At 36.7% G+C, this 12,673-nt stretch overlaps 1 protein-coding gene across 2 annotated transcripts in view; it reads right to left on the bottom strand.

Annotated features, from left to right (window-relative positions):
• evla (Enah/Vasp-like a) overlaps positions 1-12,128 on the bottom strand; it is a 46,481-nt gene extending 34,353 nt beyond the window's left edge. The window contains exon 1 of one of the 2 annotated variants that reach the window (XM_065288350.2): positions 11,730-12,128. In XM_065288350.2, coding sequence (XP_065144422.2) covers positions 11,730-11,734 — 5 coding nt within the window. In that variant the 5' untranslated portion in view covers positions 11,735-12,128. Of the gene's footprint in view, positions 1-4,222; positions 4,443-11,729 lie in introns of those variants that run through there. The other variant, XM_065288347.2, reaches the window with a different exon arrangement.
• Between the last annotated feature and the right edge of the window lie 545 nt (positions 12,129-12,673).

Below are 12,673 nucleotides of genomic sequence, written 5' to 3'. Positions count from 1 at the left end.
CATAGCATCATTTTTTAAAATATGTCTGCAGCTCTTAGCAACTGTTTTGGTAGGCTTGAAAACATTTTCACCCCGCAGGGTTAATTGTAACGCTGTGTTATGAAAACAGCTAACGTTAGCTTAATTTTTGCTGTGGTTTTAAATAGGCTACACACAAATGATTGCTGACTGCCAACAAAATAAATGTGCCTGTCTTATCAAATATTTATTTTTGTTCATATCTTTAATATTGATTGATTAAGGTCACATCAAAGATCAAAATCATAATGAAATTAATGACTAAAATCAGACTTTGATGCTCATTATCTCAGAATTTGATTTTGAGTCTTCAGTATGGTTTTTAAAGACTGGGTCACATATAAAAAAAATGTTTTTCATAATTGTGCTGATTTTCTCACATATTTAGACATTTGTATCCATTTATAATTGAACTATGATCAGATGAGGGATGAATCGTGTAGATTCCTGTCTATTATAGACAGATAAATAAACAATATCCACTTCAAGTATATAGACAAAATAGTATTGAAATAAATATCTGCCTGCAGACAAAATTTTTAGCAAGTGTTACAACTAACCCCCTGTCTGTTACAATTAACCCCACCTATGGGGTAAGGAAGACGTCAGCATTTTCACAAATGTGCGTTCTTGCACTTTAAATGCAGTGCCGATAGGGGTGTGCGGTATGACCAAAAATCCATTTTACGAAATGTGTCATTTTATTTCATGTTATATGGTATATTTCACAATATAGATGTTTTTCAGCTTTATGTTTATATTAGGGAGGGGGGGAAGGAATAATCTAGATTAGTCTCATACAAAATATAAGTAATTTTTGTATAATATATAAGTTTGTGCTGTGTGTAAATATTATGTATATTTAAACACACACACATACATAAATATACATTTAAGAAATGTTTTATTTATATATCGGGTTTTTATATATATATACTATAGAATTAGTGCTGGGCAAAGATTAATCGCGATTAATCGCATACAAAATAAATTTGATTTTTTGCATAATATATGTGCATGTACTGTGTCTAATTATTATGTATATATAACCACACACACATTCATATATTAATTTCAGAATTGTTTTATTTACAGTGTTTCCCATACATAGGCTCTACTTGGGCGCTGCGCCCAGGTAAATTGCGACCCGCCCAGGAAAAAAAATCACTTTACCAATTTCCGTATTTTCTGAACTCGACTGGATGACCCGTGTTTTGTTGAGAGAGAGAAAGAGAGAGAGAGAGAGAGGTGTTGAGAGAAAGAGAGGGGTGGGGGCCGGGTGACCGTGAAGATGATGTACGCGTCATAAACTCATCATCCAGCGCTGCAAACTGGATCAACTGCTGCACATACGGAGCAGCCAGGGAACTACACTGCGACCAAAATGGTCGCATATGCTTATAGCATCCAAGTTGGGTTCATTTTGCGTGCAAGCACGTTGTGTCTCTCCCGTTGAGTGTCCGTTCACGTGCTCTCTGTTTCTCAATGAATTTGGGTGCGACGCGAAGCAACCTCAGTGTCACATTGTATCCTTTCATGTTTCTGAACTTGAGCAGAGTTTTACCATTAGAGGTCTTTTTTCACTGAGGACGCGGGACCCGTACGGTTCCGGGTTTATATTTTAAATGGTCAGTCGGGTCCGGGTCGGTCCTAGTTCGTTACTTCGGGTCCCAAGTCTGATTAATATTGTGTGTAAAACCCGAGTCCATCGGAGAACGGCCGCGAGCGCTACCGCGCTAAAGCTCGAGTGCTGTTTCAAACCACGCGCCGCTTCATTTTCTTTATCCCATTTTTTTATAATCTTATTATTAATAGACCATATCTTTACTAAAATCTAAACAGTTTGCACAGAGATTGTAGCAAAAAGCAGTGCTAATTCTGAACGAGCAAAGCTCTAGCTGACTCAGGATATAAAAAACGCAAAGCTGTAATGTAAAGTCTGTCATCGGGACAGCAAGTAGACTTTTAAATCTGAAATGATTAGTGGATTAAGCTTTTTTTAATCGGCAAAAGAGTAATAGAAAGCAGAAGCAGTAAAAGTGCCTATCTAATAGAAATTATTACCATTATAACATCAGTCACATTTATAATCTATAGACCTGCACTGTCTATTAATAGGCTATACATAGTATTGTATATTGAGTTTGATAAAAGGGGTCATCAAATTACTTCATATATCAGTGCAAAAACATCAAGTGTTTTCGTGGTGCTTTGACAAACAGTGTCAGCTTTGTTTATGGCAAAGAAAGTTTGGGGTGGTTAGATTAATGAACTATAATGTGAAATTAATATTAATGTTTAATAAATCAAAGTATTGTGTTGTGTCACACATTATTAGTTCTTTGTCACATGTATAGTATACCATTTTTTGTCGGTGGATAATGATTGCCCTTTTCACCAGCTACCACCACAAGTAAATTTCAGATCTATGGGAAACACTGATTTATATATAATTTTTTAAAATTTATATTAAATATAGAATGTATACAAATATAAATAAATATATATAAACATGTAAATGTTTCATAAATACATACATGAATGTGTGTGTATTTATTTATACATAATAATTGCACACAGCACACACTCATATATTATGCCAAAAATCACTTATTTTGTATGCGATTAATCACGATTAATCTATGCCCAGCACTAGTTTATATTGTTTTTGGGATATACAAATTTGCCACTCACAACAAATTAGCTTCTAACTAAATGCTCACCTCAGTTTCAAAAATTACTCTTTTATTTGTTATACGAGTAGATTATTTCCCGTTTCTCGGTCACACTCAGACTAACATGTGCCAAGTTAGCCACGCCCACTTACTTGCATTCAGCAGAATACACAAAATTGAAAAAAACTGTTACGTCTGACATATACCGCCATACTGCCCAGCCCTAAGTGCTGATTTTAAAAAACAGGTATTTAACCAGGGGTTAAGTACTTTGCGTCACAAAGATAGACCCTGTTAAGGGTTTAAACCACTTACATGACTAGATTCCCTAAGAAGCAACGTTACACCATCTATTTTCTTTTCTTTAAATAAAATACCCCCTTGCCCCATTTAATCACCTTTGACAAAGCATCTTGGATTAGTGTGACAGAAAGAGACATCAAACTGGCTAGAATAAATCCAGACATCACACCTTAATATAATTGTATGAAGCAGTTTCCATGGCGACGACAAAAAACTTCCTTTCCCCATCTGCAGGTCATATATGATATATGCTATGGTATAGCAGGTGCTGAATGCAGAATAATTAGTTATCCGTAAAACCGTTAAACTATTAAAGAACTATTAAGGCACATACAGGGTTAGGGAGAGAGAGAGAGAGATAGAGATAGAGAGAGAGCTGTATGAAATCAGGGTAGTTTGAACAAATTTTAAAAGACAGATTGTTGTGCTTTAAACCCATCACTAATACAATGTTGCCATGTGTGCAGCAAAAATGCCATAAGTTTTCCGACTTTTCCTACTGAACAATCAGTCAGTTTGTTCCATCTGGGTGACTTTCAAACTAAACAAATACGCTTAGTAAAACAGTTGTGCCACAAGTTTGGCTCTGCTCTGGGTTAAAAGCATAAGATCTCAAACTGGCTCACACACTGTTGTTTCTACACAGTCGTGGCACACGGTGGCAGCTGGCGTTGACTATATGGAGATCTTCCCAGTCATGGGAAATCATATTTTTATATCCTTCAAACTATCCTGTCTAACTTATTTATTTTTTCAGTTTTGCAATGTAAAATATCCAAATGCATCCTGGATTAAAAATATATATTCTGCATGCATTGCCATAACATTCACATTTATTAATGCAAACAGGAAACTAAAATATATACATCTATCTTCCTCTAAAACAGTTTGCAGGACACAGTTGCTGTATAAAAAAAATCCAGGGTGATACTCCAGGGATCGCAATGCTATAAAAGCACAGACTGAAAATTCCAATCCAATGCCCTGGTTTCTTATTTAAATCCATGTTTCTCCAAAATGCTAAATGACTCAACAGTAAAACATTAAGTGGGTTGGGGAGTCCTGCACTGTAGCTATTGAACTTCAGCATGCTTTTATAGATTAATCGGCTTGTTCCTCAGAGAAAACAGCTGGCGAAATACATTCTGAACCATGAAGAAGTAAACATGCTTTTCTGTAAAACGCCAAACCAGGATAATAAAAAGCCACAAAGGACAGACTCTTACCCATAGTCATCAAAACAATACATATCGGGAGTTGAAGCTTCTAAGACATCAAGAAAAAAAGAGGAAAAATAGATTCCTTATAGCCAGATGACTAAAAAAGAAAACATGGGAAGGGATCGGAGAGAGAATCGAGTGTGCATAGTTTATTCCTCATCCTGTCACATCAGCACACGTCTGTTATACAGCGACAGATCAATGCCGGAAGAGAGCAGTGTGAGAGAGGATGAAAAAGAAAGAGAGAACGAGGGAGAGAGAGAGAGAGAGAGAGAGAGAGATACATGTGACAGATATGGACCAGTCACCTTGTCCTGTCTTACATCCATTCTTATCCACTCAAAGGATTGGAAGGCGGTCTGTGTCTTAAAGGAATCTCAACCACAGAAATACTTGGACAGAGAAACAGCCACATGATCCTTAAACAAACTTGTGCTCATTCATGCAGCTCAACCAGAAGGAAAAACAAATCAAAGAGCATTTATTTGTCCTGAAGAGCTTAAAATTGCCAGATGACTTATTTTGTATGTTTCTTAAAAACGCCACAATGCTGTGACGCACTTGGGTAAAAATATCTTTGTCCTCAGTATCTTTGTCCTAGGCTTGTCAACCTACTCCTAGATACATTCAAGAAATCATATAGAAAAAGAAAAGTAATAGAGGGGTAATTTGTAGAAATGTGATTATTTGGTTAGCATGTAGATTTACGGTGTGTGCCCCTAAAAAATTTTGTTGCGCCCCTAAAATTTTCAGTTGGGGGCCACTGTGCTCCTAGTAAAAAAAGTACGTCTGGAGCCCTGGCTTTGTAAATTATGAACCACCAATACAATTTTGTAAATGATAAAACATCCTTGCAAGCAACACAAAGATCTATGGAAAAATACTTTCTGCATATTTATAGTAACAAATTTCTAAATAATGGAAAGGTAAGTGCCAATCAAGTATTAAAAATGCAAATCTATACAAAAAGTTAAAATTTTCAGTTAAAGGACAAGTTCGGAATTTTACACTTAAAGCCCTGTTTTCAGATTGTTTATGGTCAAATAGAATGGTTTTGACTGAAATTTCGACATTTTCGGCTGCCCTGAGAATTTTCGCGTGTTTGTGTTTCAGCTCAGACCTCTACAATGGGTTTAATGGTGCACTGGAACAATCCTTCCTAAAATGCATTAAACTTTCGTTTACAAAGACGTGAAACTCAGCGAGTGGTCAGGGGTGTTCACTGGTATGCTCACACAAAAATCGCTCCAAAATACGCATTCCAACAGGTTTTATCGTAGTTTTTACCACCTCCATTGATATGTATTAGATGTCCTGTGAGGTACGGTATTACTCCGCGCCGGGAACTTTGTTTCTATTCTTGCAATTGGCAAAGGCGGATTAGCGCCACCACCTGGGCTGGAGTGTTTATTATTCAAGCTCTAAGCGGAAGAATGTACGGGTGTGAGGCGTTTGGGGAAATAGGTCCACAAGTTAACAACGAATGCTAAAACAGCTGTTGGAAAGCATCTTTTGCAGCGATTTTTGTGTGAGCATATCAGCTAACACCCCTGACCACTCGGTGAGTTTCACGTCTTTGTAAACGAAAGTTTAATGCATTTTAGGAAGGATTGTTCCACTGCACCATTAAACCCATTGTAGAGGTCTGAGCTGAAACACAAACACGCGAAAATTCTCAGGACAGCCGAAAATGTCGAAATTTCAGTCAAAACCATTCTATTTCACCATAAACAATCTGAAAACAGGGCTTTAAGTCTAAAATACCGAACTTGTCCTTTAATTCAACTTAAAAATAGGAGTTGACACAACTATTATTTTTAAGTTATGTTTTTAGGCCATTTTGCCTTTATTAGATAGACATTATGACAGGAAAGGACTGGAAAGTACAGGGTGGAGAGAAGGGTACAAGGACTTGGGTCGCCGAAATATGTGGGCGCTCTGCCCACTACACCATCGGCTCCGATGACACAACTTTTTGACACAACTTTTCCGACAAGTTAACTAATAAGATTTTAAAATTAACTCAAAAATTAAGGCAACCTGGTAAGTTACTTTTTTAAAGGGACATTTCACTTTTTTGAAAATATGCTCATTTTCCAGCTTCCCTAGAGTTAAAACATTTGAATCTTACCGTTTTGTAAAGTAACCGAGGGGACTATTTTCAGGCAGTGCGTTATATCACTACGCCTGCTGCAGCCATGTCACAGCAGCAAAGTTTTTAAATTTTTTAATTTTCTGTCGGTCTTAGTACACAATGTAACTACAGAAGAGTCAAGTTTTAAATAGGAAAAATATCAAAACTCTTTGGTTATTTATTAGTGTGATGCTAATGGTCTAATCAGATTCAATAGATTGTGCTAAGCTACGCTAAAAGTGCTAGCGCCAGAGCCGGAGATCAGCTGACTGGATTCCAAAATGGTAAGATTCAATTGTTTAACTCTAGGGGAGCTGGAAAATGAGCATATTTTCAAAAAAAGTGGAATGTCCCAACATTGGCCTTTCTCTTAACTCTTTTCACGCCATTGACGAGATATCTCTACATTTAAGAGAAAACATTTGCATAAAAAGGTGTTACTGATGATAATCGTTCTGAGTCTGATCTCTAACAATATTCCTGTACCAACTTTTTTCCCCGTTTTGTTTGTTTGTTTGAAAGCAGAGAGTCTGTTCTTTCATTTGATATATTTGTATGTTTATATATTTTTCGAAGAAAATTTTACTGGAACTTATTGTGAAAATCACAAAAAAAGCTGGCAGGCAACTTTTCAAAAAAAGTCTGGCAGCGAATGACTTAAACAAGTAGTCTGTATCAAGTCATTTGTTTACGAATTAAACATCTTGACCTTAACTCTTTCGCCGCCATTGACGAGATAACTCGTCAATTAAGAGAAAACGCTTCCCTGCCAATGACGAGAATTTCCGGCTTTCCGCAATATTATCCACCAGGTGGCGCACTTCTACAACTTATACAACCCGGAAGTAGCGCCTCACGTGAAAGAGAAAGAACTCTGTGTATGTTTTAAAGATCGCTCTGCATCTGATCTCTATCAAAAGTCCTTCACAAAAATGGAATTATCTCAGCTTTTTGCTTAAAATTTGGTGTTTTTGAAGAAACCTACCCATATTTGAGAAGTGATAAAAAGAGAACTAATGAAGGTAGGATGAAACTTTTTTTTGTTTGTTTGAAAGCAGCGGGTCTGTTCTTTCATTTGATATATTGTTTGTTTATATATTTAAAGAATAACATTTTCTGGAAGGCATTAAACTTTTGTGAAAATCATGAAAAATGCTGGCGCTGGCTGGCAACTTTTTTTAAAAATGCTGGCGGGGAAAGGGTTAAATGTGAAAATAGAGAGTATAAGCATTAAAACTAACAAGCACAAGTTTGTCATTAAAGGTCACTTTCTGATCCCATTTTTTCAACCCTAGTTAGTGTGTAATGTTGCTATAATAGCATAAATAATACCTGTAAAATGATAAAGCTCAAAGTTCACTGCCAGGCGATATATTTTCTTTAACAGAATTCGCCTTTCAAAGCCAACAGCGACTACAGGACTACAGCCCTCTACTTCCTGCTTTAATGACGTCACTAGAACAGTTTTTTGACTAAACTCCGCCCATAGGAATACGTCAGTCGCCAGCTAAGCTAACGGCAAGCTAAGCTGCTATCGAATCACAACAAACTAAACAAACTACACAAACAGAACTCGTTAAGTATTTCTGAAGTAGGGACTTCATAGAACAAGGAAGACATCAGCCCGTTTTATGGACAGTGAAAACAGCGGCATACAGTTTAGTAAATTGTGTCAAAAATACCGAATTTTTTTACACATGAAACATTGCGCACTGTACAATTAAAGCTGATTAGAAAGAACGGGAGCTTTAACATCAAATGCTGCATTTATTTAAAAACATCCCAGCCTCTCTGCGTGTGTCCACTTTCCTTTATTCCCTTTCTGTCTGGGCTAAAGGGAAGTCTTAAATTGTGCAGGACAAGGTGACGTACTAACAAACGGGAAACGGAGGAAGTGGTTGAGCGGAATGATTTATTCAACCCTTGACTGCCCGAGCAAAAGTCTTTACTTCTATTTTTAGCCATAGTGCTTCATTATGTTGAGGTTGAGGCATTCGCTGTCCTGTTTGCCAAGAGCGTTTACGCTTGTTTGGGAGCTGTAGATGCATTCATGATGTTTTTGTGTATGATCTGTGTGGTCATAATATGTGAATGTTATCAGAAAAAGTGCATACTTGAGGCTCATGAAGAAATTTATGTAATTTAATCACATATTTAAAATACAGACAGTGTATTTCTGAAACAGTCAGAGATCTGAGACCATTCTTTCATCTATCCTTATCCTTTAAATGTTTGAGAAATAGGACTTTCTGTGGGGATATGATACGTTTCCATACGACTACCTCTCTGTGTGTGCCAAACCCATCTCTGATGTTTATCGCCAAAAAGCCATATTTCGGTTTTATCTGACTCAAACCCAATTCTATTTAAAGTTTGTGTCTGACAAACTAAAGAAATTTGAGTTTGCTTTTGGATGAGAGCACAGGGTTTTTATTGAAACCCTTCCAAACAACTCATGGATTTCGGATTGTAGATTTAAAATCTTTTTTTAACTTGAAAGTATAGTTCACCCAAAAATGAACATTCTGTCATCATTTACTTACCTCCATGTTGTTACCTGTATAAATTATTGTGTTAAGGAAGATATTTGTAATGAATCAGGAAAGAGAGGCACCATTGACTTCAAAAAACGATTTGGTTACAAATATTGCTCAAAATATCTTCCTTTGTATTCAGCCGAACTAAGAAATGTATACAGGTTTGTAACAACATGAGGGTGAGTAAATGATGACAGACGTTTCATTTTTGGGTGAACTATCCCTTTAAGCCTCAACTAACTGCTTCAATTTTCCAACTGTGTCCATTTTCCTTGGAGATTTTTAGCCAATTAAGGCACCCTCCTAACAGTGTGTTGAAAAAAACAGACATGCGTTCTTTACCAGCTAGATTCATGACACCTCCAGTTGATTAAAACTTAATTATTGCCCTGGTTGTGGAAATGGGCATTCTCAAAGGCCCTCATGCTATTTTTTACAGCCAGCCACATCCTATTTTGTGAAGCTCAGCGAATTATAATCGATCTATATTTCTCTGTCTTATCCATTGTGATGGATGACTATGGGAATCTGGTCTATGTGTTAGCTCATATTTATACCACTGTGTCATGCAGCTGTACTTAAAAATGTAAAAAAATATATGATTAGGAATATACTTTAAATATATTTTTCCCATATGAAAAATATTTGACAGTATTTTTATTTTTATTAGAGCAAAATATCAAATGGTTAAACAACAAAGATATTTTTTTCACAGCCTTCTTTCCCTGTATTTACCAAGGTGTTAGTGAAATATTACTTTATTGTAGTAAATCATAGTATACTCTAGTGCAGGGGTCCCAGAAGATTTCAAGAGAAAAAAAACAAAGCAAAAACTGTGAGGTCTGTGTTGCCAATTATTTCAGTTTGTAAACTATTTGCTGTCTTTATAATATCACAATTAATTACTTATCTAACACAGTTTAAATAGTTATTTACAAAAAATATGGATATATATTTTAGGAAAGGGATTTCTCGCTGAAGATTCATTATATGTGGGGGTCCCAGCCAACAGAAACTTTGAAATCCCCTGTATTAGTGTAATAATTTACTGTAATTACATCACTTTGTTCATGTATACTACAGTATTTTGTAGTATTAACTATAATGCATTAAAGAGTATCTTTACATTTATGCATTTGGCAGACACTTTTATCCAAAGCAACTTACTAATGGCGCATTCACACGGGGCGTCAGCTTTGACGCTTCCCATTCACTTTTAATGGGTGACGTCATGCGTTGCTGAACTGAATTGTGGATCCGTCGGTGCCGTGTCAGTGCCGTTGCTCGCAGCAGAAGTTGAACATTTCTCAACTTTTCAAGCGGCAACGCGTGCGTCAGATCGCCTTATGCAAAAAACCTAGGCAGAGCTAGCCAATAACGATTATGGAAGACCGGAGCATGGTGTAGCGGCCACTGTGATTGGCTGTTGGCCAGGCTTCAGACAAGCCTTCTGTTAAGCGTTAACGCTTACGCCATGTGGGAATGCGCCGTAAAGGTAAATCTTATATTTTTCTATCAGTGCATGGTCCCTGGGTTCAACCCATGATCTTTTGCACAGCTAACACAATGCTCTACCACTAAGCTATACAGGAAAATCTCCCCAAAACCATTACAGTAGGAGTTTTATAATAGTAAATGATCAAATATACTACATTATTTTTTTAATGTAAAAAAATCTTAAGCTAGGATTTAATATAAACCATGTAGGACTGTTATATACCACTAGATTCCTTATAATCATACATTTGCTTTAATAGAGTAAACGGTTGTTTATGTACAATAAGAATTGTACCTTTTATTTATTTTCCTTATTTAAAGGGACAGTTCACCCAAAAATGAAAATTCTGTCATTATTTACTCACCTTAATGTTGTTACAATAAATTTCTTGGTTTTGATGAACACAAAACAATATATTTTGAGGAATGTTTGTAACCAAACCGTTCATGAGCCCCATTCACTTCCATAGTATTCTGTTATCCTACTATGGAAGTGAATGGGGCTTATGATCGGTTTGGTTACAAACATTCCTTAAAATAACTTCCTTTGTGTTTATTAGAAAAAATAAATGTATGCAGGTTTGTAACAACATAAGAGTGAAAAAATAATGACAGAATTTAAATTTTTGGGTGAACTATCCCTTTAATAAGCACCAATCTGAGTTACATTTATAACTAAATTTATAACAATCTTTTACAATCGGTTGTTAAATTAGCATTTTTCTTCATTTTCGTTATTTGCTCTTATTTTGCAAAAATGATATTGAATAGATGTATGCATTTGTTCTCGAATCACAGCGTGCGTCAAGTATGTATTTATAAATATGTCATTGCTCCAAGGCATTTGTAAAGGCATTAACCAAACACACCCACCAGCCACCAAGCCAGCCAATATACAATGCACGGGTGGGTCTACCGCTCAGTAACCGTTATTAATCCAATAATAAAACACACAACACGCATGCCGTCGCGTTAAATCCCGCGGACATTTCAATTGAAGTTGTCATAGCCGTCGGCATCAATGCTCAGCATCTCACTGCGCGAGCGCTACACGCCCAACACAGCCACTGATGTCAGCACAGGTGAAGATTGTGCAGGGCCCTTTCATTGGATGCGCCTCAAATCCTACCGAGCTGCCTACATAGACGGCATTTTTCTAGCTGGATTATTGTGCGCGTTCATGTGATGACACCCAGATATGCCGACTGGTTAGGTTTTGACACGCGTCCAATATGTGTGCTTAACGCTGTCAAGCGCTATATACCGTATACATATTTCCATATTAACACATTTACCACAGTATAGTGCATTTTTCTATATTGTGACAGCACATTTGGCTTCTTACCTCATTTTCCGATGCTGTCCACGCGAATATCAATGTAATAAATAATATAAAGAATAAATGAACCTCGGGAAAGCCACTGAGGCGAACCGGTTAATATAAAGCTATCGGCGCATAAATGTCTATGTGCGCGTGTATATAACACTACACGTGTACTATTCAATATAACAATGGTCAGCTTGAAGGTTCACTGCTCATCCAGCGATGCACAGCCGGTCCACGGACAAGCAGCAATGCAGATGTGTCTAAATGTCTACAGCATATCACAGCAGAATAAAACATATCCGATGTTTAGCTCATGGTCGCGCCTATTACATCGATTTGAATTGCGGACCGCAAACGCGCACTGTAGTTGCCATTTTCCTCCGTGTTATGACAATGAGAAAGAGGCTTATCGGAAAGGCGTATAAACAAACATGCAATACAGTGGCCGCTAGTGGACAATATGCTGTACTGCAATCCCTCGTCAGCCCAGCCTAGTGGGCTGGCCCACCGTTCCTCTGATGAACCCCTAAATTCTAACCAGTAAAATATTATAAAGCTTGGCATAACTAGAAATATGTATATTTGTTTTAAATATAACCAAACAACAAGAAATATCTTGTTTTTTTTTCTTGAAAAGGCCTTAATAAAATGTAGGTGTGCTGGACAATGCTTTTATGCTTATTTTCATCCTTGTTACATTGCATATCATATTTTATATTATTCGTCATCTTAGGGCTTCCCAAGGAAATCTTGTTTCACATAATCATGTTTTTGCATACATTACCTTCATGTGGCTATTATTCTGTAAAGGATTGATTTAATCTCTTCCTGTCATTCCTAGTTTTTTCTGCTGTTTGAACAGACATAAGTAAATAGATTTTATTTAATGACTGATTATGTTTATGAAAATACAGTATGTGCTGTTTTTATCTGCTGGTCAGGGCATCACTGTGTATTAAAGG

Source organism: Paramisgurnus dabryanus, chromosome 17 (assembly GCF_030506205.2).
Source record: "Paramisgurnus dabryanus chromosome 17, PD_genome_1.1, whole genome shotgun sequence".
Classification (NCBI taxonomy): Eukaryota; Metazoa; Chordata; class Actinopteri; order Cypriniformes; family Cobitidae; genus Paramisgurnus; species Paramisgurnus dabryanus.
The sequence above is the reverse complement of the archived record's forward strand: the minus strand, read 5'-3'. Positions and strand labels throughout refer to the sequence as shown.